General features: G+C 46.9%; 1 protein-coding gene across 1 annotated transcript in view; it reads right to left on the bottom strand.

Moving 5' to 3' along the window:
* The window catches only part of SDC1 (syndecan 1), a 30016-nt gene extending 9093 nt beyond the window's left edge, over positions 1 to 20923 (bottom strand). The window contains exon 1 of the mRNA XM_069973132.1: positions 20677 to 20923. Within this exon, the coding sequence (XP_069829233.1) occupies positions 20677 to 20733 (57 nt within the window). The 5' untranslated portion in view covers positions 20734 to 20923. The remainder of the gene's footprint in view (positions 1 to 20676) is intronic.
* Positions 20924 to 23954: the final 3031 nt, after the last annotated feature.

The following is a 23954-nucleotide window of genomic DNA, read 5'->3' as shown; positions in this document are numbered from 1 at the left end:
TGTGATATAAAGAATGTTTGCAATTTACTTTTTTTTTTGTTATCATGGAAAACAGGAAAGTGTCAGAAAACAGGAAGTCCTGTGTATCCCAGGAAGTCCTGTGTAACCCAGGCCATCTCAGCAGTCACAGAGAGAAGGCAGTCATGTGATTGATGGACACATTGAGCCGTGACTCTCTGTACTGGCCGGAATTCCTGTGTTAAGTCTTTTTTTTCCCACCAGCACAAGTCAGAAAATCTGCCTTCAGGAGACTGGACCGGGATACAAGTAAGTATAGCTGCCTTCAGGAGACTGGACCTGGATACAGTAAGTATAGCTCTTATATAGCAGCCTTCATGTAACTAGACCTGGATACAGCAAGTATAGCTCTTATATAGCAGCCTTCAGGAGAATGGACCTCGATACAGCAAGTATAGCTGTTATATAGCTGCCTTCAGGAGACTGGACCTGGATTTCTGGTAAGTACAGCTTTGTTTTACAGCATAACAAAAAATAATGAATGTAAATTGCAAACTTGCTTTATGTCACATCTATAGTTGATTTAGAGTTTGAAAGTTATGACAGGAACACTTTAAAGTTCCTGTGTAGGTAGGAGAACGGGGAGAGGCTGCTGCCAGGTAAGAACACCAATGGCAGAAAAAAAAAAAAAAAAAAAAATCGAAAAAGCGTAAAAAAAGTGCAGATTTTATTTTTCTTCAACACCTTGTATAAGACTACCTAACACTTTATAATATTCTGATATTTCCCTATAATCCCCAAAAATTTTTTATAAAATTTCCACAAAGAAAAAAAAACAAAAAACTTCCAAAATCCTGAGCTATAAAAAAAAGATATTACAGAAACCATTGAACACCGAAATCTATGAGAAAAGAGAAAGTTGCCACTTGTCGGGATAATATCTCATTCACAACAATAAGGATTCCTGGGATCTCTTCCAGTGCGTTTATATCCCTCAAGGACAGAGGAGCTGATGGCGGAGCCGATAAGCAGAGCCTCCTACCTGGCTGCGGCTTCCACTTTCCCATACGTGGGAGGAGGCCATAAAGCTCCTTAACTGCAGTCTGAATATGCCGACTCGTCCATCATGAGGAGTAATGAGCTTTTAAGGTTTTGGCTCGGGGGCAGAATGTGAGGAACAGACCTGAAATCGTCAAACATTTACTAGACGTTCGGGCATGTGGTTACACGGATTAATGCTTCACTCCATACTCAGGCCCAATGTAGTCACATGGTGGGGAGAGCCGGCAGTGTGCTACTGTACAACCACCAGCCAGGAACCCCAGCATATTCTAAACCCCTAATACTGATCATCATGTACACAAAAATACAATACACAAACCTCAGGATAAGTAACTGCAGCCACAACCCCTACAACAGCCAAGCGACAGACATGTGAAGGACACCCCTACAACAGCCAGCCAAGATGGTGGAGTCCTGGGAATTACCGCCCTTCAAAACGGAGGACCACTATGAAACCACGGGCATCTTATAGGGCTGGTACATAGTGGTCATCACAATGTGGTCACACACTTAAAGGGTTTATCCAGCACTACAAAAACATGGCCACTTTCTTCCAGAGACAACACGACTCTCGTCTCCATTTCAGGTGTGGTTTTTTATATTTTGTTTTGTTTTTGTCCAAATCAATTGGTGCCAGAAATTTGTAATTTACTTCTATAAAACAAAATCTCAATTCTTCCAGTACTTATCAGCTGCTGTATGTCCTGCAGGAAGTGGTCTGACACAGCGCTCTCTGCTGCCACCTCTGTTCGTGTCAGGAACTGTCCAGCGCAGGAGAGGTTTTCTAGGGGGATTTGCTATGGCTCTGGACAGTTCCTGACACGGACAGAGGTAGCAGCAGAGAGCACTGTGTCAGGCTGGAAAGAATCCACCTGCAGGACTTACAGCAGCTGATAAGCACTGGAAGAATTGAGATTTTTTTTTTTTTATTAGGAGTACATGACAAGACAGACAGACAGACAGACAGACAAAAAGAGAGCAAACAATCCCTTTAGGCTCCATTCACTTCAATGGTACAAAATTGCAAAACCACACCAAAACTGGAGACAAGAGTCGTGTTGTGTCTGAAAGAAAGTGGCAGGTTTTTGTAGTGCTGGAGGATAACCCCAGTAACTCGGACAGAAAACCTGTGGCCCTCCAGCTGTAGCAAATTTACAAATCCCATCATGCCTGGACAGCCAAAAGAATATGACGTAGACGAAACCTTGCATCCATTATACTGGAGAGACTCTGGACTCCCTCGCTCTGGGTATGCCCTGTAAGCGTTTTGTAGGGACGGCTGGGAGAGGGTGCTAACAGATGACCTAGATAGTGACAGCCCAGGCTTGTTATGGGATGAGCCAAGGGAGTGTTCACAAGGCCTGGAGACAGAGTGTCTGGTGGCTCAAGGAAGACCTGCCCCGAATAAGTGCAGCACAAGAGAAGCCCTGCAGGCACGGATGAGCAAACAAGGTTGTGTGGGGATGTAAGACGCGGAAAGACAAGATAAGTCATATTTTATAGGACGACCTTGGGAGAAAATAGAAATAAATATGCACACCTGGATGGGCAACAGCGGAAAGGCTCAATACCTATAAGAATGAAGACGTCAGATTTACAGTACTGTAGCTTTAAGAGACAATACTACTTAAAAGGGGTAAAATCAAACTAGTCAGAAAGTTATACAGATTTGTAAACTCCCATTTTAAAAAAAAAAATCCCGTACTTATCACTGCTGTATGTCCTGCAGGAAGTGGTGTATTGTTTCCATCCTGACAGTGCTCTCTGCTGCCATATCTGTCCATGTCAGGAACTGTCCAGAGCAGGAGAGGTTTTCTATGGGGATTTGCTACTGCTCTGGACAGTTCCTGACATAGACAGAGGTGGAAGCAGAGAGCACTGTGTCAGACTGGAATGAATATATCACTTCCTGCAGAACATACAGCAGCTCACAAGTACTTGATTTTATAGTTTCAATAGAAGTAAATTTATAAATCTTTAAAATTTTAACAGTTAATTTAAAAATTATTTCCCCCAGGGTACCCCTTTAGCTACCATAGATAAACAGTTAGGAATCTGTATTAACACACGAAGGAGCATTTTAGCCCAGCGTTCAGGTCTGATCATTGTTGTAAGGACAGTCCTCCTACATATACTGGAGGTCTAGTCACTAAGGGCACTGCCCGTCCAATGACCACAAGTCCCCGATTCATGTCCCAAAACTACCGCCAGGAACAAGACCAGACGGCAGTCACGTGCCCTTATGTAACAGTCAGGGACTGAATTATTCCCCATCCACTCTGAGAGTCGGGAAAACCCTCTCGCTCATAGCGGCACAGCCGTCCCGATTCGTCACACATTTCAGGAATTTAAGAGTGGACAAGAAGAGTCCTTGATAGAACGCCGTCCTCCGATAACAGCTCTACCCTCCCAAAACAATGAGGCGCTTCAAGTATTACACACTGCAAGTATACAGAGGACAGCTCCATGACATCCACTGTGTGGGGAGCAGACTGTGTGACCGAGTCCATGGACCACCGTGTTACCTATCCAAGCCACATTTGCGCACTAGAGAAGATGAGGCTTGAGGGGTTGTGTCTACGAGGGTTGTGGGGGGCTACAGGAAGGAGGGTGGAGGGGGCAGAGCTGAAGCATGGAAGGATCCTTATACCAAAAACGTTAAATAGTTAGGGAGCGATTTTTAACGATTAACGACCAACGATAGCAAACGAGATTGATATGTTTATCATTTACCTGAAATAGTTCACCATATTACACAGAACGATAGTCGTTATTGCGATAGTTAATTCCTTCTGATCTGAGAAAAACAATGGGCAATGTGCTATTAAACTGAACGATTAGTGAAAAAATGCGGAACTTGAGCGAACGAACGTAGAATTTCAGCGAACGGTGAGCGAACATTTAAGGTTCAGATCTTAAATCAACGATCAGCATATGAACGATTTTTCGATCGTTGCCTGCAATTACACGGAACGATAACCGTTTAAATTAGAATTTAACAATTTTTTGCACGATAATCGTCCCGTGTAATAGGGCCCTTACAGTAGAAGGATGGTGCTGGATAGATTGATGCCAAGGGCCACATGACTTCTCCGGAAGGTTTCTTCTTCTGAAGCCCAAATATTGCACAATGCAACAAACAGTAATTATATTTATGAGCCGTATATAGTCCGATTCCAAAGATCCTGGCAGGAAACCTTGCCATTTACCCTTGTCAAGGTCTAAGTATCATATACGGAAGGAGAAGAGGGGGGGTGGGGGGGGGGGGGGGAAGAAGGTGTAAGTATTGTAAGAGTTCTGTATGAGAAGGGGCTAATACTGTCAGCCGCCAGAGGAGGAAGGAGAATGACTGTCCAGAAAGCACATTATAGCGCCAGCCGCACAAGGGTAACAAATTACTGAGGTGTAAGGCTGGGTTCACATTGCGTTTTCACTCTGTAGGATTATGGTGTCCTATCTCAGGGTAGCATAAACTAGTGACAGAGAAGCTGAACAGGATGATGGATCACATATTATTCTGATCCAGAGATCTCCTCCTGAATAACATGGACAATAAGTAGTCCTCTACATTATGTGCATGAGCACAGTAGTCCTGGATATTCATGAGAAGCAGAAAACTCCGCCCACCAGCTGCTGATTGGCAGTTATCAATAAATGCTGTGTATAGGCAGTCACCTGTCAATCAGCAGCTGGAGGGTGGTGGGAGGGGTGTGGCTAGATTCCTATTCTCCTGCATATTAGGGGAACAGAATACTACAAGTAATACACAAATCTGTTCAGCATTTGTCACTAGTTTATGCTGTCTTCATTTGAGGCATCAAACACCTAGTGACCGATTCCCTTTAAGGTCTCCTACTGTAGGAGATCCAACTTGCTGTGTAGTTTAACTCGTTTATTGACATCAGAAGGTCCTGGCACAGCTGGTAATAATACCCACTTTTCAAGGCTACATGTAGCTTTTCCAGTAATAGGAGATTGCAGGACTCCCAGCATCCTTTGCCATGCACTATAGCAGTATTACTAACACCGCCAGACCATATCAGCAGAGTATCAGCTAACATGATTCACTATAATGCAGAAAACGAGCCGACATCTGCTGACACAAGCGCCTGCCAATGCAATGTTTGCAGGCGGTAATAAAGTTTTGATAGTGGACACTGAGGTGAGTGGCAGCTGCAGAATGAGCCCGCCACTACCTCTGCTTCATATGTTACCAGCGGCTGGCACCTCATCAGCAAAATCTGGGGAGGATTAATACAGAAATTATAGGAGAGAGGAGCCAGCGTCTACGGCCAATGCAGCCAGATGGGTCCCTATTCCCATCTCAACTAATGTAGTTATAGTTGGTATACATGTTAAATATTTTTGCGGATACATTCACATAGCACACGTGTCTCCTTCTCCTGATTTGCCGCTCTTTCCCTCCCATTGTTGACAACTCATTGTCTAGGTCACCGACCACCACTCTGCTCTAAAAGCCTAAAAATAAGACTTTGCTTCATTTCGCAGGTTTTTGAGTGGGCCTGAAATAGAAGTCTGTCACTGACACCAATTGGTGGCTGCATCAGACAGCATCCTTATTTCTTTCTGGAGGAGAGCTACTTTGCATGGCCTATAAGTCTCCACAAGCTAACCCAGCAGTCTCGTCGAGGACACACATTACCCCTTTAGTCCCATTTTACAGAAACTAAAAATTAGACAATGTACAGTATATAATTTCAGCCCCATTGGTGGGAGTCAGATCACATGTGTGACCCCTGTACCTTCAGGTTATTATAACTACCCCTGCAAGAATGCTGTATACATATAATAAACTCTTATGGAAAGGCTGTATATTGTCACACATGGTTTTACTGCCGGTTTAGTCATTTGCCCAATTTGTCTTTAAATAAAAGAAAATCCTTAAAATAATCCCTGTGGATTGTCAGACTTTACCCTCAAAGGCCCCGCCACGTCCAGATCTCCTCACTGCCGAAGAGGAGATTTTATGACCAGTAAGGGCTCCACCCTATAATAAAGGGAAATCTACACTGCAGCCCTGACAGTTTCCTCCTTAAAGTGTTTTTTTTGTGGACCTGTCAAAAGAAAACCTCAGTCATGGGTCATTTACGACACTCTGGCTATGGTACCCTTTGGTTCTAAGCTGCAAAAGGAGTCTAGAACCCAACTGGACAGTCTAAATCCTGCAATATTAAGAACGTGGCAGATGTCCATGCTATGGCACGAAAAGCAGTGGACTCAATAATGTTACAGTATCAGCCTACCATCAGACTGTTTAAAGGAAAACTCTGCTTGCAGCCAGTAAACAGAAAGCCTCTGGGTCAGGGACGAGGAACCTTTGGCACTCCAGTGGTTGCAAAACTACAATTACCACTACAAATTGTAGTTTTGCAACTGTGGCAGTGCCAAAGGTCCCAAAGTCCCCTCAATATATTTCATTGTAAATATCTAATGAGGAAGTGATATCAGTGACTAAGGGAGAGCTCCGCGGGGCACCAATCACACACGGATGTCATGCTTCTGTGTACAGACGACTTACTACATCCAGAGATCACCTACATTGGCTTACATATTAATCCGGCTACATTAAATCCAACCATGTCATTATCTTGCAGTTCTCTCTGCATCGGCTCTCATAAAAGCAGCTAAAGTCCACCTGCCGCTGGTAAGATCTCTCCCGATACATGAAGTAGCCCCATCCATACAGCATAGCCAGAGGATCACAGATAAAAAAAAATAGACAAAGTTTATTCCACCATAATTAAACAAATTTGCTTAAAACATAGTGAAATAAACAGTCTACTGTGGCTCTTTTCTTTAGAAGTGGAGAGATTATGCTTGGCCAAAATAACGTCCGGCCACCACTAGGGTGAAGAAGCACGTTGGGCGCGTTAGGTGTCATAGCTCAATCCTTTTGGTCTCAAGTCAACAACCACATCCTCTCACTTTTAAAAACAGGTGCCACGACAAGTACGGCTGACACATTACAAACAATGACTTGCCAAAGTTCGCTAAGTGTTTCGTGCTAGTACTGATAAGCAATGCCTACAGGGTGACAAAACCTTGATCAAACAAGTCACTAAGTATCTTGGCCGCAAGTCAATTATTGCGAGAACTTCCTAGGTGGAGTAGTGGCGTGAAAACACACAGAGCCTAGCACGACTGGAGAGATTCCTGATGGGAAGACTTTCCCTAACTGCAGGAGCCATGGATGTATAGAGAACAGGTTTCCAATGGTAAGAGGTAAATCTCGACATATATGGCCGACTCAGGAAGCCTTATCCAAAAGGGGATTTATATGTTAGCTGTCGTTGGCTTACCTGTATAGAGATCCCGGATGACTAGTCACATTTCAATTAACCTTGGGTCAGCAAAGGAGAAAGTGGAGGTGGTGTAAATGGTCAGTGACTACAATGTACTTTGGGCTAATCCTGCTGTGACTCAGTGTGAACAGTATACAAAGGAGAGTCAAATCACATGCCGACAAGTCAAAACCCATGTCTGCAGTAATATTAGGACGATGAAAAGGATATGGATATCACAGGGAGAGTCAGGTACAGCTCTGGCTGTCCAGGCATGATAGGAATTGTAGGTTTGCAACAGCTGGAGGGACGCAAGTGTGATACCCATGGCTTACAAGAATAGCAGAGTGTGGTCTCCATCTAGAAGCTACAATTCTAGCAGAAGAATGCTGAGGAACTCAAGTACTTCACTAAAATTGGCTTAATGAGGGAGAAAAAGAATGAAAAATTGTATTAGTTTACCACTGGTGAAGTACCTATTGCTGCTCTATGGTATTGGTTTACCACTGGTGGAGAAGTACTTATTGCTGCTCTATGGTATTGGTTTACCACTGGTGGAGAAGTACTTATTGCTGCTCTATGGTATTGGTTTACCACTGGTGGAGAAGTATTTATTGCTGCACTGTGGAGCCGATTGAGGTCTGGGTAGATAGTCGGAGAAACCCTGGTCTACATCACGCCACTGTCTCTTTAACTGTAGCCAGAGTTGTTATAAAGCAGCCTTTTCTGAAAACCTGTCTGTCGGGAAACATTTCATTTCAATCATCCTTAAGCTCTATAGTCCTTTTCACTTTACTTCTGCGCTTTTTGCATTTCTTTAACATATTATATTACAGCAAATACAAGGCCAAACCAAGGGCTCCATGCAGGTATAAACAGTCGGCATGCACATGTACAGAAATATGGTGGCGGCAGCATCGGTGGTGTGCAGCTCACCGACAGGTAGTGTGCTCACTCATATCCAGATTATATACTTTTGTGACCAAAGCTTAGTGACCCTGGAAGAAGGAGGTGGTAGAGGTACAATGCCAACCTTCATCCATATCAAAGATAAGTATGGCAGCTCGAGCGAAACTAAAAAGCCCTGGATAGTCCACAACTAAAGACTGCAGGCTTCTGGCCCAGACAGATTTCACACTTTCATACACGGCCGTGCCCTGTAATAGAGGCAAATCAGCACCCATAGACTTTAATGGGGCCCTAGTGTACAATTCATCATGCCTCGTTTCATACGAAAGTTCCCCCCCCCCCTTTCAGAGCACCATATGGTGGCATAGAATATACACCTTCTCATTTTACATAGTACTTTGTCAAGAACTATCCAGAGCAGTAGCAAATCCCCATAGAAAACCTCTCCTGCTCTCCAGACTGGAAAGAACATATAACTTCCTGCAGGACATACAGCAGATGATAAGTACTAGAAGACTGGAGATTTTTTTTTTTATTACAAGTCAATTACAAATCTCTGGCACTAGTTACTGCCAAAAAGTGTTTGGTTTCCCTCCCAAAAAAACCCACATTACTGGCAATCGCATGTGGCTCTTGCGATGTCATGTAGGTCACTTGGTTCTCCGGGTACGGGTTGGGGAAACACACACCCAGGTTAATGTTATAACATGTCGGGTGTGATGCGATCTGCACTGGGCAGGATGCTGGGCTTGGCAGCGCTTCTGAAGAAAAAAAAACAAAAAAACACTGTACAGATGACTAAGTGAAAATCAAAGCAGACTCCAGATAAACCAGCGCGCCATTCACTGAGCGGCATTACACGAGGAACAAGTCATCCCGCTTCACTTATCCCTCCTCAGTGCCAGTTACCGCAACCACCAAGACATGCGATGGCGAGACTATGTAATGAGTAACCGCAGGCATCATCACAATTGTAGAACTGTAAGGGGAGGGGGGGGGCAAGATTTTCCCCAATGAATCAGTTATCTATCAATCATTATACGTAGAAGGATACAGGTGTTAAGAGTCCATTGGATTACGCCCAGTCTTTTTTTTATTTTTTTTTTAAAGCACTTTGTGACCTCCTGGGAAGAGCTGATCATGTTACTGCTCCACATCAGCATTCTGGTAATTTTTGTTAAATAAAGGGGTCATGGTATCTATTGTATTGCACTGATTTTCATAAGGAAATCCAATAATTTCATTCAAGTACAGTGGAAAATCTCTGCAGACAAAGGGGACAACCCTCGTGACTGTCACAGCTAGAGGTGAGCGAGCTGGACTGAGGTTTGGGTTTGTACGCACCTGAACCATCCATGTTTGAATCCCGCTGTCTTCCCATTTGGTGGGGAAAGTGGAGACAGCCAGAGTCCCTCCAGAAAAACGGCAGGATTCAAATGGCGAGGGTTCGGGTTCGTACAAACTCAATTCTTGGCCTGGCTCGCTCATCTCTATTCACACGATATCCAGAGCAGAAATCCTAAAGGTGACCATACACCTTCAGTAACTGTCGAGACAGTTCTCCCCATACATAGGAACATTCGGCACAGACTAGTAAACCTGTTTTCTCTATGGGGACAGGAAACAGACTGCTTTGGCACCAGCTTATCCCTCCAAGAATCAGCATGGTAATAGTCTAGCCCTACTAAGAGACTTTACTACACAGCGATTACCAGTCAAATGGAGGTTTGGTATGAGCGGTGTATTCGATAACATGCACCGGGTCTTTGATGTAACTTCCATCTCCTCTCTTTGTGCAACCAAAGAGTCACCGTCCGAGATAAAAGAGCAACGGAGTTGTGTCGCAATGCATTCCTATGGTCATTGTGTGGCAGTAACCTTGATCGACACTCCAAAGTGAATTACGGCAACAAAAGGCTTTGAAGAATGGAGACTTGTCTTGGGGCAATAGCAGTTGAATGTTTGAGAGTCTTTAAAAATACCATAGGATGAAGCATCTACTTCCCATAACTGGTCGGGAACCTTGCAACGTCCTTGGCGGTCTTGTGTTCATGAATATGAAACATTCTCCATATGGAAATCTGGGAGGATGAATCCGACCAAACCGTAAAAAAAAGACCTGAATGACCTCTGCACAATCCCAGTAACCGTAAAGAGCTGGCGGACGTGGTCACTACCTGCCTTCTCACACCTTCCCTGCATTTTCTTTAATAAGGTGTCGTACGTCTTGAGCCATTTTACAACATTATTAAAAAAAATATAAGACAAAAAGACACAGTAAAGGCAGCTGCACATAAAAGCAGCCGGGTCACAGACACCTTCCCGGGCAAACGTTACAGGAGGAGGGGGGAAAAAAAAAATAAGTAAAACTGAGTCCAGAAGGAATAAAGCCACCGGGAGTCCACAGGTAAAGAGGAGGAAAGCGGCTCCTGGAGGTTTATTAGTAGCCCGGACCATCAAAGCCGCGGCTCATTAGGAGAATCCTGCCGTATCTCATCTGCATGCAGAACTGTACGGCTTAGTGTAATAGAGAAGGAGAAAGTGTAATACATAACAACCATAAGGTATAATAAAGAAGAGCAAAGGTGATAAACAGGTATTTCCATCTTTAGCCTCAGAACATGCCACAAATGCCCAAAGCAGAGTCACTAAGGGGCGTAAGGAACGGACATCGCCCTGTGTAATGGAGATCGGCCAATGAAGAATTGGTCACGTGGTTTTGACCCATAAAAAAAATAAATAATAATCTATTTAATGGCAAGTGATCGCGCTCTCTGCAGGATTACCAAGCATGACTCTCAATGAGTCATGCCTAGAAGCCTATTTAAAAGCACAGATTTAAAGAGGCAGTTCACAAAAAAAAAAATTCTTTCAAATCAACTGGTGCCAGAGATTTGTAATTTCTTTCTATTAAATAATATCCAGTCCTCCAGTACTTATCAGCTGCTGTATGTCCTGCAGGGAGTGGTGTATTCTTTCCAGTCGGACAGAAGTGGCAGCAGAGAGCACTGTGTCAATGTCAGGAAGCAAATCCCCATAGTGAACAGTGTGAACAGACCCTACAGGCCTCAGTGTGAACAGACCCTACAGGCCCTATTCCACGAAATGATTATCGGCCGTATTCGGCCGATAATCATCCTGAGGAATAGAAGGCAACGATCAGCCAACATCGTTTATGTCGGCTGATCGTTGCGTTGTTTGTCTTTCAAACATGTTGAAAGACAAAAGACTCATATAGCAACGAACTGCTGCAGTCGCTCCATGGAATAGAATGGAGTCTATGACATAGGAAGAGACACGCGCGCCCGCTGCAGTCACAATTACTCAGTGTGCACATACCCCGACTATGTGCGATTCTCTGCACCATCCATGAGCTTAGATGATGCACATGTGATATATATCTGTATAAGGCTGGGTTAACACTGCGGATGGAGAAAAAAAAAAAAAAAAAAAAAAAAAAAACACACCAATGCATTTGTGTGCATCCGTTTTCCGCTGACTTTCATTATATAAAAAAACGATTTTTTTTTCTTTTCTTTTAAGGAAAAATCCGTTTTGATCCATTTTTTTTTATGGAAGTCAATGGAAAAAGAATTGATGCACACAAATGCTTCTGTTTTTTTGAAAAAAAAAAAAAACCTGATTGCAAAAACGCTAAAATCTCTTCATTTGATTGGTGGACAGTGTCACCTGGGAGGGCCTTGTCAGCAGTTGCCACAGAAAGAAGACAGAAGTGTTATACAGGTAAATACTGAATGTGCAGAATATAAGCATGTGGATGGTACGGAGAATGGCACAGAGTAAGGGGGGGGGGGGGGGGGGGGGGGGGGGCGCACAGTATCACCAGAAAAAAAAAAAAAAAGCACTAAGTGAATACATGTCATGTACACTGAAACCAGACAAATAGGCTTAATAAGGTTCCCGTCTGCACTCTTACAGGGAAGTATTGCACTCCAGTGTCTGGATACAGATTCCTGCCCCAGTACGTAATGCAGACGGCCTGGACCGTAAATGGTTATTACACAGCGGCTTAACCCAAATTCCTAGCATATATCACAACACACAGAGACGGGAGCCGCTGCCACCATTAGCCAGAGTGCAGGACCCCGCAGAGGAGAGGATACCTGCTGTACAAGGATCAGACTGCCAGCTGCCCCCTACAGAAGCCTATGCTCGCAATAGGGACAACAAAAATAAAAAAGTATTAGCAGAAGGTCCTCCTGTCATTCAGGACATCTGTCTGGTCAATGTGCAGTGGGAAAGTTACAAATCAGATCAGATTAATCCCTAACACCATCAATAATATTCTTAGACAGTCCTAACAACCCGTGTGAACGGTTCACTGTGTAACGTCCGCTCTCGTCTGTATATACCCTCTTAATGGTAAAGTGCTGGCACCATATACAGTATTGTAGTGTCACTGCTGTAGACATGACAGGATTATTGTGAACAGCTGGACCTGTGGAGAGATGAGGGAACATACAGTAATAAGAAATCACTTGGTTCCCTCTGCAGCCGGCTGCTTCAGTGCCGATCTCTGCCGGGTGCCTGGAAAAGCTGGATACAGTTCTGGGAAACTTCACCTGCTTTCCCAGGACCGGATCGTCATTACTGTACATTTGCTTATCGCTAAACCTGTGGGAACTGTTTAATCGAACCATAAAACCAGTGTGGTAACAACTACCCACGCCAACACTGATTTATTTTTCCTTATGGCAACTTAAAGGGCTACTCCAGAGCAAAACTAAATTTCAATTCATACTTCTATTTTAAAATCTCCAGTCTTCCAGTACTTATCAGTTGCTGTATGTCCTGCAGAAGTGGTGTATTCACTCCAGTCTGATACAGTGCTCTCTGCTGCCACCACTGTCCATGTCAGGAACTGTCCCAGGCAGCAAATCCCCATAGAAAACCTCTCCTGCTCTGGACAGTTCCTGACATGGACAGAGGTGGCAGCAGAGAACACTGTGTCAGACTGGAGAGAACACAACACTTCCTGCAGGACATACAGCAGCTGATAAGTACTGGAAGACTTTCTAACACCAGTTGAGCACAAAACAATCTCTCCTCTCTGTAGTACCCTGGCCACTGCACATTGAGCGCTGATCTTTCTGATCTGGCCCATAGACTAAAATGGGTCAGATACTGTGCACAATTGCAGACTGCAAATGAGGGAGCTGATCCTGCGCTGTGCTATATGTGGTAGCAGGCTACACCCCCGCCTAAAGCAATATGAACAGTCAGCTGATCAGCCTAGGATAGGGCACAAATCACATTATGCCGATGCAAATCTGCTGATGTGACAGACACAGACGTCCCTCAGCACGGCAGCCTCCGCCTGTCAGCACAGTCACAGGAGGATGGGGGGGGGAAGGGGGTGCAGCGAGTACGAACAAAAGCCACTAAACTCACCGCAGCAGAACTTCTCCTGTTCGGAGGCAATTGAGCATTTATGAAGCTGAATGGAAAGGTTGAGGCTTGTGTTTTTTTTTTACAGTCTATAGATCGGTGCACTAAGCAAACTGGAAAATGTAACCAGCAGCCGAGAAAACAGACACGTCCGCCTGTGAGAGACCACGTGGGAGATCGGCCGCTGGTAACATGGACACATGAGGAATGTATAAGGATCTACTGATCCCTATGAAGAAACTGTCCAGGCCTAGATAAACATGGCTGCTTCCTCCCAGAAACAGCATCACTATTGTTTCCAGGTTGGGTTTTGTAACTATGTTCTATTTAAGTGAATGGAGCTAAACTGTAATACCGCACACAACCTGAGGAAAAGGGTGGCGCTGTTCTTGCAAAAAAGTAGCTGTGCTTTTTCCAATCCTGGATAACCCCTCTAAATGTCGGCCCCTCCACGGTCAGAAGGGGTAGGTAATATGGAGGATTTAGACACAGCTCAATATTGAGGGAGAAGTGAGCACCGATCAATAAGGGCAGCGCTCGTTCCCCGCTCGGAGTCTGTGCTATTACACCAGAGCAGCAGTCTGCTGCCACCGCTCCTACCACATGGGGCGACTGTCACTATCAATGGCAGAATTGTAGAACATGCTGAAAGACAAAGATCAGCCATCATGATGCAACGAATATCTGCCGAAACAGCCAATAATCACTTCATGTAATAGGATCCTTGGTCAGTCAGTGCTGGAGAGACACCGGTCTACTGATCCCCAAGCACCATGGACGATAAGAGGTATAAGCGCCCCCCATACATCACACGGGGGAGGCATCAGCGCACCGCTACATCCTATAGGTGAAGGAAGAGGCATGAGCACCCCCCCCCCCCATACATCATGGGGGGGAGACAGCATGAGCGCCCCCCCCCCCCCCCATACATCATACCGGGGAAGAGGGAGCATGAGTTCCCCCCCGCCCATATAGCGGGAAGAGGCAGCATGAGCGCCCCCTCCCAATCATACGGGGGAAGAGGCAGCATGAGTGCCCCCCCATTCAGCGGGAAGAGGCAGCATGAGCGTCCCCTCCCAATCATCGTACGGGGGAAGAGGCAGCATGAGCGCTCCCCCCCCCCCCATACAGGGAGAAGAGACAGCATAAGCGCCCCAATATACATAGCAGAGGCACGCGCATACCACCGCATGTGTGGCTCCTGGCACTACTGTCACTATTAACATGATAGAAAGCCTGTACATTGCTGTGGGAGGAGGCTGTACCTTCTATAGGGGCCCCTGGGGTGAATGCACATAGTACACCCTGACAGGTGCTGCCTCCTCTCTATGCTGGAGGCCTGTACGGGGTCCCTACCACGACCGAGCACAGAAACTTTATCCTGTGTCCAAACAATGCTGTAAACGATCCCACCGCGGGATAAGATTACACAGGACGGTGAATGGGAGAGATCAGCAAGTCCAGGCAGCCGAGTGGATCACTTACCAGACAGATCCCAGCATGATCCATGAGGTGCTGAACCCCGGCTGAGAACTTATCGTGTACAACAGGGGGGTCACACTTGGGTCCCTCCAGCTGTTGCAAAACTACAATTCCCATCATGCCTGGACAGCCTTTGGCAGCTGGAGGGGCCACAAGTGTGACACCAGTGGTCTACAAGAAACGGATGATGGGAGACATAGCATGAACCAGAGGCACCAGGACAACCTCAGCTCGTATACACATCAGATGTGGCGTTAAGGAGCACCCCGCCATAACCAGTCACCATGGCGGCAGATAGAGATGGAGGCAAACAACGTCTAAAATCTCCCATTGTCCCCTAATGATATATCTCTCCACCTGCCGCTATTGACCAGACAGATAAACACCGGGGGCAGCTGTCATGTACAGTGACATCTCTTTGTGCCGCTCTGCGGGGACAGCAGATAATACCGCAAGGTATTTACACTTCCCCAAGGACAATCAGATTACATGTCTGAACAGACCCCCATCTGCATCAGAGGCATCTATGGCCGTGTATCTAAGTGCAGGACGTGAGCGCCACATCTGCAGCCCCCGCCTATGTGACAGGCACTAGAGGTCGTCCAGCCAAGTCGTCTGGGGGCTCGGGGAGAAGAGAGCGGTCACTGTTCCCAGATCTCTAGATGGCATTATTATTCAGCCACAGTCTCTACCCAACGTCTGCCACCTGCTGTAGTCTGCGGCCGGAGGAGAAGAGAAGTCATTTATAGACTGATGGCGGAAAATGATGGCTGCCTATGGGGTCACTACCCAACACCTGATGTCAGAGAACACCTGAACGTGTACATGCCGAGTTTACACGAACAATTATCATTCAAATTTTCGCAATAACGATCTCATTTTAAACAATAATCCTTCCGTGTAAAGCGACGAGCGAGAAATCGTTCATTTTGATCTTTTGACATGTTCTCAAATCATCAGTCGCTTAAAATTCGCAGATCGCTTTGTGTAAACAGTCTTCCAAAGATTCACCCTGGGCTTAAGGGGTTGTCCGGCGATAAAAAAATATTCACAGAATAACACACATTACAAAGTTATACAACTTTGTAATGTATGTTATGTCTGTGAATGGCCCCCTTCCCCGTGTCCCACCACCCCCACCCGTGTACCCGGAAGTGTGGTGCGCTATACATTACCTGTCACGTGCCGACCACGGTCTCCGATCCTCAGCAGTGACGTCTTGTTCGGGAGCCCAGCGGATCTTCCCGAGTGCCAGCCGCCCTCTGCAGCGTCATCCGAAGCTCAGCCGCGATTGGCTGAGCATAACTGTGCTCAGCCAATCGCGGCTGAGCTGCTGATGACGTGGCCGCGTCATCAGCCGCTCAGCCGCGATTGGCTGAGCACAGTTATGCTCAGCCAATCGCGGCTGAGCTTCGGATGACGCTGCAGAGGGTGGCCGGCACTCGGGAAGATCCGCCGGCCTCCCGAAGAAGACGTCACTGCTGACGATCGGAGACCGTGGACGACACGAGATGCGGTGAGTATAATGCACCACACTTCCGGGTCTAGCGTGGGTGGGGGAAACACGGGGAAGGGGGCCATTCACAGACATAACATACATTACAAAGTTGTATAACTTTGTAATGTGTGTTATTCTGTGAATAATTTTTTATCGCCGGACAACCCCTTTAAGCGATCTTAAAAAAGATCACAATAACGACAAATGGTTGCTTCAAAGTCGTTAAATGATCGATTGGGCGAATAATCGATCCGTGTAAAGGCAGCATAAGAAAGAGCCAGGAGAAGCTCTCAGCTGTGCGCTTAACTTTTCAGCTTGCTGTGATCCCTGTACGCATTAGGGTATGTTCACATTACGGAAAACGTGAGGAAATTTCAAGTGGAAGCTGCGCGACGGACACCGCTTGTTCCGCCTGTCCCATTGGCTCAATCTGCCATCTACCCAAAGAGCTGACTTGTGAAGTCAATCGGACAGGCGGAACTCCAAAAAGTGTCCGTTGTGCAACTCCACGTATTCCGTAGTATGAACATGCCCTCACGCAGCATGATACAGAGGAGGCAGCGGGCACCCACCTGTCAGGTCAGCGCCTGCTTCCCTCTCGTTCCCCACTCACCGCATGTGCTATTATACACAAGGACACAGAGCAGGGAGGGGGGGCGCGGCGGCCTCCTGGACGATCCTTAGTTGGTCTGGGTGGCCCATTAAAGTTAGCGCCGCTCCTATCACACGGAGCGATGAGCAGCAGACAGTCGCTGGCGTTATCGTGATTTTTCAACATGTTGAAGGACCGCGGCGAGCAGAAACCATGCATGACCTGTTATACTAAACAATTATCGCCCGGAACACCCGGTAACCGGCCAAGTACAGATTATTGTTTGGGTGCAATAGGGCCTTAAAGGGTTTATCCAGCAAAATCTTTTTCTTTCAAATCAACTGGTTTCAGAAAGTTATACAGATTTGTAATTTACTTCTACTTAAAAGTCTCCAGTACTTATCAGCTGCTGTATGTCATGCAGGAAGTGGTATATTCTCTCCAGTCTGACACATTGCTCTCTGCTGCCACCTCTGTCCATGTCAGGAACTGTCCAGAGCAGCAGCAAATCCCCATAGAAAACCTCTCCTGCTCTGGATAGTTCATGACATGGACAGAGGTGGCAGCAGAGAGCACTGTGTCAGACTGGAGAGAATACACCACTTCCTGCAGGACATACAGCAGCTGATAAGTACTGGAAGACTGGAGATTTTTAAATAGAAGTAAATCTATTTAAGTTTCTAAAACCAGTTAGTTTGAAAGAAAAGAAGATTTTCACTGGAGTACCCCTTTAACCAAGCATCTGTGACATGTCAGACGTTTTACTGAGTGGCAGGGACACTTCACAAATCCTGGCTCGTTCTATTGACCCCCCCCCAATCCGATATAGCCTGTCCTAGACAATATTCCTAGTGTCACAGAGTATATCTGGTATAAAGCCAACCAGGTCTATAGGCTCACAGCAGCACAGAGTACTCCAGGACATGGGATAGTTATTTTTTTACACCCAATAGTTCAGGCTGTCTGATAATCCAGCATCTTATATCCAGGAACTTTCCTTACATCACGACCCGTGTACAAGAGGAAACCTCCTCCCATTCATAAAGCAAACATGAGATAGCATACATCCGGCAGGGGGGGTGGGTGAGAGGTGAGTGCACACTCCTGTACGGCTGTGCCACTAACACACGGTATCAGCCTCGGCGTGTATATACTGGGATCTATACGCATTTTCCCATCCATTACAGGCAACGTGTATTGGAACGTTATCAGTATACAGTGTGCTACTTATACCAACACCTGGAGGCGTGCGAACGGATGAGATACTGACAGGAACGGCCACAAACACGATATGTAAGCAGTCAGGAACCATCAATCACACACCATGATAAGTGCCACACTGCAAACTCCGCTACATCTACAGGTGGCAACATAGTTCTACAGGAAATCCTATGGGAAAGAGGCAGAAGAGGCAGATCCCTACAGGGAACTCAAGTAACTTTTTAGGTTTAGCGCCATTCCAGGATGTGTGTCATGTGACATCACCAATGAGAAAGTCAAAGTTTTATTAATTTTTCATTTAGAAAAAAAAAAAAAAAGTTTTTAGGGGTCAGGAAACTTGACCTGCAGAAGGTGGAGAAAAAAAAAAAAAAAATTTCCAAAACGAGAAGAAACGCTTCCTCCTTCCTGTACGTCAGTCACGTTTACGCCATGAGCTACAGAGCCGCTCGGGGTAAAATCCCAGTCATAACTTCCATAGTTCCCTAAGGGAAAGAATACATTCTCGACGTTGCTGCTAGTGGCTTTCTGCCCCATAAAGAGCAAGTAAGGAAGAGGTGGGGCCGTGACTTGTGCCGGTGTGACCCGCCCCCCCCTCCACATCTCCAGATAGTGCCAAGGTAGAAGAGGATGGGGTGTGCCAACCCCAAACAAGAGGGGGCGCCCCTCATCAGACCCCCCTCCCCACCTTACAACGTGGGGTCAAGTAGGTAGTCTAACACTTTCATCAATAAACCAGTGTGAAACATATACTGTTACATACATGACACAGCATACAGCGAGGCAACGCAGAGCTATAGTGCAATAGTGTGCAAGCACCGCTATACAACAGGCTCAGCCCGTAATACAGAGCCCCCCTACTGTGCACTAACACTAGAACAGGCAGATCTGTATACACAGGACACGCACACCTACAGTGCAACACAGAGCGAGCACCGCTATACAACAGCCTCACCTGCTCTATAGTCATAGTGTGCTCTCTAATACCGAGGCCAACTATAGTGCACACAGATCTGTATACACAGCATGCACCTATAGCGCAAGGTTACCATCCTATAGTCCCCACAGCACACCTATAGCACAAGGTTACCATCCTATAGTCCCCACAGCACACCTATAGCACAAGGTTACCGTCCTATAGTACACACAGCACACCTATAGCGCAAGGTTACCATCCTATAGTGCCCACAGCACACCTATAGCGCAAGGTTACCGTCCTATAGTGCGCACAGCACACCTATAGCGCAAGGTTACCGTCCTATAGTGCCCACAGCACACCTATAGCGCAAGGTTACCGTCCTATAGTGCCCACAGCACACCTATAGCACAAGGTTACCATCCTATAGTGCCCACAGCACACCTATAGCGCAAGGTTACCATCCTATAGTGCCCACAGCACACCTATAGCACAAGGTTACCGTCCTATAGTGCGCACAGCACACCTATAGCGCAAGGTTACCATCCTATAGTGCCCACAGCACACCTATAGCGCAAGGTTACCATCCTATAGTGCACACAGCACACCTATAGCACACGGTTACCATCCTATAGTACACACAGCACACCTATAGCGCAAGCAAAACCGCCAATCAAGTAGTCACACCTATTGGTATAGTAGTCACACCTGTAAGGTTGGGGGGTATAGTGGGGTAGTATTTCCACCAATAAAGCAGAACAGAAGGATAATAGGGGCAGTAGTCACACCTGTGCAGGTATAGTGGGGGCAGCAGTTATATCTGTAGTTTAAGCACAGGTATATGGGAGGGGGGGGGGGGCAGTAGTAACACTATAGAGATATAACAGGAGTAGTAGTCACAGTTATTGTAGTAGTGGTCACACCTGACAATAGCAGTAGTCAGTTATAGGCAGGGTGTCGGTTATAGTCAGTAGTCACACCTGTGCGGGGGTGGCGGGGTGTGTGTGTGTGTGTGTGTGTGTCAGTAGTCACAGTTATGGTGGAAGTAGTAGTCCGTTATACTAGTGGTGTCGGTTATACATGTACAGTCAGCAGTTAGACACGCAGTATATATATATATATATATATATATATATATATATATATATATATATATATACACACACACACACATACGGATAGCCACGTGCTGGTATACGGGCAGCGCCCTCACCTGTGCGGCTCCTCACTCACCTATTGTCCCGTTTCCCTCCATCCCCCGTAGCCTCCCCCGCCCGCCCTCCCTCCCTCCTCCAGTCTCAGGCACCGGTCACACGGTGCCGCTCCTTACCGCTAGCGCCAGTGAGCCGAGGATCCCCAGCAGACAGAGCACAGGTACCGCGTCCATCCTCAGCCGTCCGCTCTCCACACTGCTTCTCCTCCCGCCGCCGGGACCTGCCTATACTCACCGGGAGGAGGGAACAGTCCGCGCAGCCACCTCCCCCCGCCTCACAGCGCGTGACCGCAGCGCCCCCTGCCGGCCTGCACCGCACCTGCACCTGAGCGGCCAGGAGCTCACTGACCGGCCACAGAGTGCGACATCTCACCTTACAGCCTCTCACATCTCACCTCACAGCCCCTCACATCTCACCTCACAGCCCCTCACATCCTCTCACATCTCACCTCACCTCACAGCCTCTCACATCTCACCTCACAGCCTCTCACATCTCACCTCACAGCCGCTCACATCTCACCTTACAGCCCCTCACATCTCACCTCACAGCCCCTCACATCCTCTCACATCTCACCTCACCTCACAGCCTCTCACATCTCACCTCACAGCCTCTCACCTTACAGCCTCTCACATCTCACCTCACAGCCTCTCACATCTCACCTCACCTCACAGCCTCTCACCTCACATCTCACCTCACAGCCTCTCACATCTCACCTCACAGCCTCTCACCTCACATCTCACCTCACAGCCGCTCACATCTCACCTTACAGCCCCTCACATCTCACCTCACAGCCCCTCACATCCTCTCACATCTCACCTCACCTCACAGCCTCTCACATCTCACCTCACAGCCTCTCACATCTCACCTCACAGCCTCTCACCTTACAGCCTCTCACATCTCACCTCACAGCCTCTCACATCTCACCTCACCTCACAGCCTCTCACATCTCACCTCACCTCACAGCCTCTCACCTCACATCTCACCTCACAGCCTCTCACATCTCACCTCACAGCCTCTCACATCTCACCTCACAGCCTCTCACATCTCACCTCACAGCCTCTCACCTCACATCTCACCTCACAGCCTCTCACATCTCACCTCACAGCCTCTCACATCTCACCTCACCTCACAGCCTCTCACATCTCACCTCACCTCACAGCCTCTCACATCACCTCACAGCCTCTCACCTCACATCTCACCTCACAGCCTCTCACATCTCACCTCACAGCCTCTCACATCTCACCTCACCTCACAGCCTCTCACCTCACATCTCACAGCCTCTCACATCTCACCTCACCTCACAGCCTCTCACCTCACCTCACAGCCTCTCACCTCACATCTCACCTCACAGCCTCTCACATCTCACCTCACAGCCTCTCACATCTCACCTCACAGCCTCTCACATGTCACCTCACCTCACAGCCTCTCACATCTCACCTCACATCCTCTCACCTTACAGCCTCTCACATCTCACCTCACAGCCTCTCACATCTCACCTCACAGCCTCTCACATCTCACCTCACAGCCTCTCACCTCACATCTCACCTCACAGCCTCTCACATCTCACCTCACAGCCTCTCACATCTCACCTCACAGCCTCTCACCTCACAGCCTCTCACATCTCACCTCACAGCCCCTCACATCTCACCTCACAGCCCCTCACATCCTCTCACATCTCACCTCACCTCACAGCCTCTCACCTCACAGCCTCTCACATCTCACCTCACATCCTCTCACATCTCACCTCACATCCTCTCACATCTCACCTCACAGCCTCTCACATCTCACCTCACAGCCTCTCACATCTCACCTCACCTCACATCTCACCTCACATCTCACCTCACAGCCTCTCACATCTCACCTCACAGCCCCTCACATCTCACCTCACATCTCACCTCACAGCCTCTCACATCTCACCTCACAGCCTCTCACATCTCACCTCACAGCCTCTCACATCTCACCTCACAGCCTCTCACATCTCACCTCACAGCCTCTCACATTTCACCTCACAGCCTCTCACATCTCACCTCACATCTCACCTCACAGCCTCTCACATCTCACCTCACAGCCTCTCACATCTCACCTCACAGCCCCTCACATCTCACCTCACAGCCTCTCACATCTCACCTCACAGCCTCTCACATGTCACCTCACAGCCTCTCACATCTCACCTCACAGCCTCTCACATCTCACCTCACAGCCTCTCACATCTCACCTCACAGCCTCTCACCTCACAGCCTCTCACATCTCACCTCACAGCCTCTCACCTCACAGCCTCTCACATCTCACCTCACAGCCTCTCACATCTCACCTGGAGGTGACTCCATATACCTGGGCAGTCACACACAACACCTATGTGACCAAATTTATTTTGCTTAAAAAAAAGGTAATTTTTTATTTTTTGTAATTTTTGGAGATTTTTCATAGAGAAATGCGCCCCTTTTTTCTCTTTTTTTAACCTTTTAGGCTACGACTACACATGACATCACACCACACCATCACTGAGGTTACAGTCACTGTAAGTTTGTCCATAATTGTGGTGTGAATCCATGATTAGGGCACGTTCAGACTACGGAATTCTCGGGTTTAACTTTGCGCGGAATCCACCGCCTGTCCCCGCACGCTCCCACGTCACTCTCTGCCCATCCCATAGACTCCATTCTATGGACACATATTTTTGCTGAGTATTTTGCAACCAAAACCAGGAGTGGATGGAAAACACAGTAAGGCTATGCTCACACACTATGGAAATTGAGTGGATGGCCGCCATGTAATGGCAAACAATGGCCGTTGTTTTAAAATAACATAAATTGTTTGCCATTAAATAACGGCCTACTCAGTTTCAGCAGTGTGAAAACATAGCCCAGGAATGATTTTTTTTTTTTATGTAGAGTGTGGATGGATATTGCGGATGACTGCAGACATCTTCTATTGTCCTGATAAACTACTGAACATATGAGCGTAGCCTTACTGTAGATTTACCTACCACATCTTCTGGAAGTCTGTTCCAAACATCTATTACTCTTTCAGTAATATTTTCTCACGTTGCTCTAACTGTGTCCCTCTGTTTTGTTTCTTCCCTCCTATACATACACACCACTGACACACACATATACATACATACATACATACACACTACAGACACATATACATACATACACACCACTGACACACACATATACACCACTGACACATAAACATACACACACAAACACATATTTAGTCCTGTAACATATATAAAGGTTTCCATCATGTCCCCCCTTTCTCTCTTTCCTCCAGACTATACAGATACAAATCCTTCCCCAGTTTCCCAGGACTGGATCCAGCTTTTCCCAGCACCTGAGGAGGAGCGATAGGGATTGGAGAAGACTTCAAAGCTGAAGCCTGATGACAG

Source organism: Dendropsophus ebraccatus, chromosome 6 (assembly GCF_027789765.1).
Source record: "Dendropsophus ebraccatus isolate aDenEbr1 chromosome 6, aDenEbr1.pat, whole genome shotgun sequence".
Lineage (NCBI taxonomy): Eukaryota > Metazoa > Chordata > Amphibia > Anura > Hylidae > Dendropsophus > Dendropsophus ebraccatus.
This window is presented reverse-complemented; position numbering and strand designations above follow the sequence as displayed.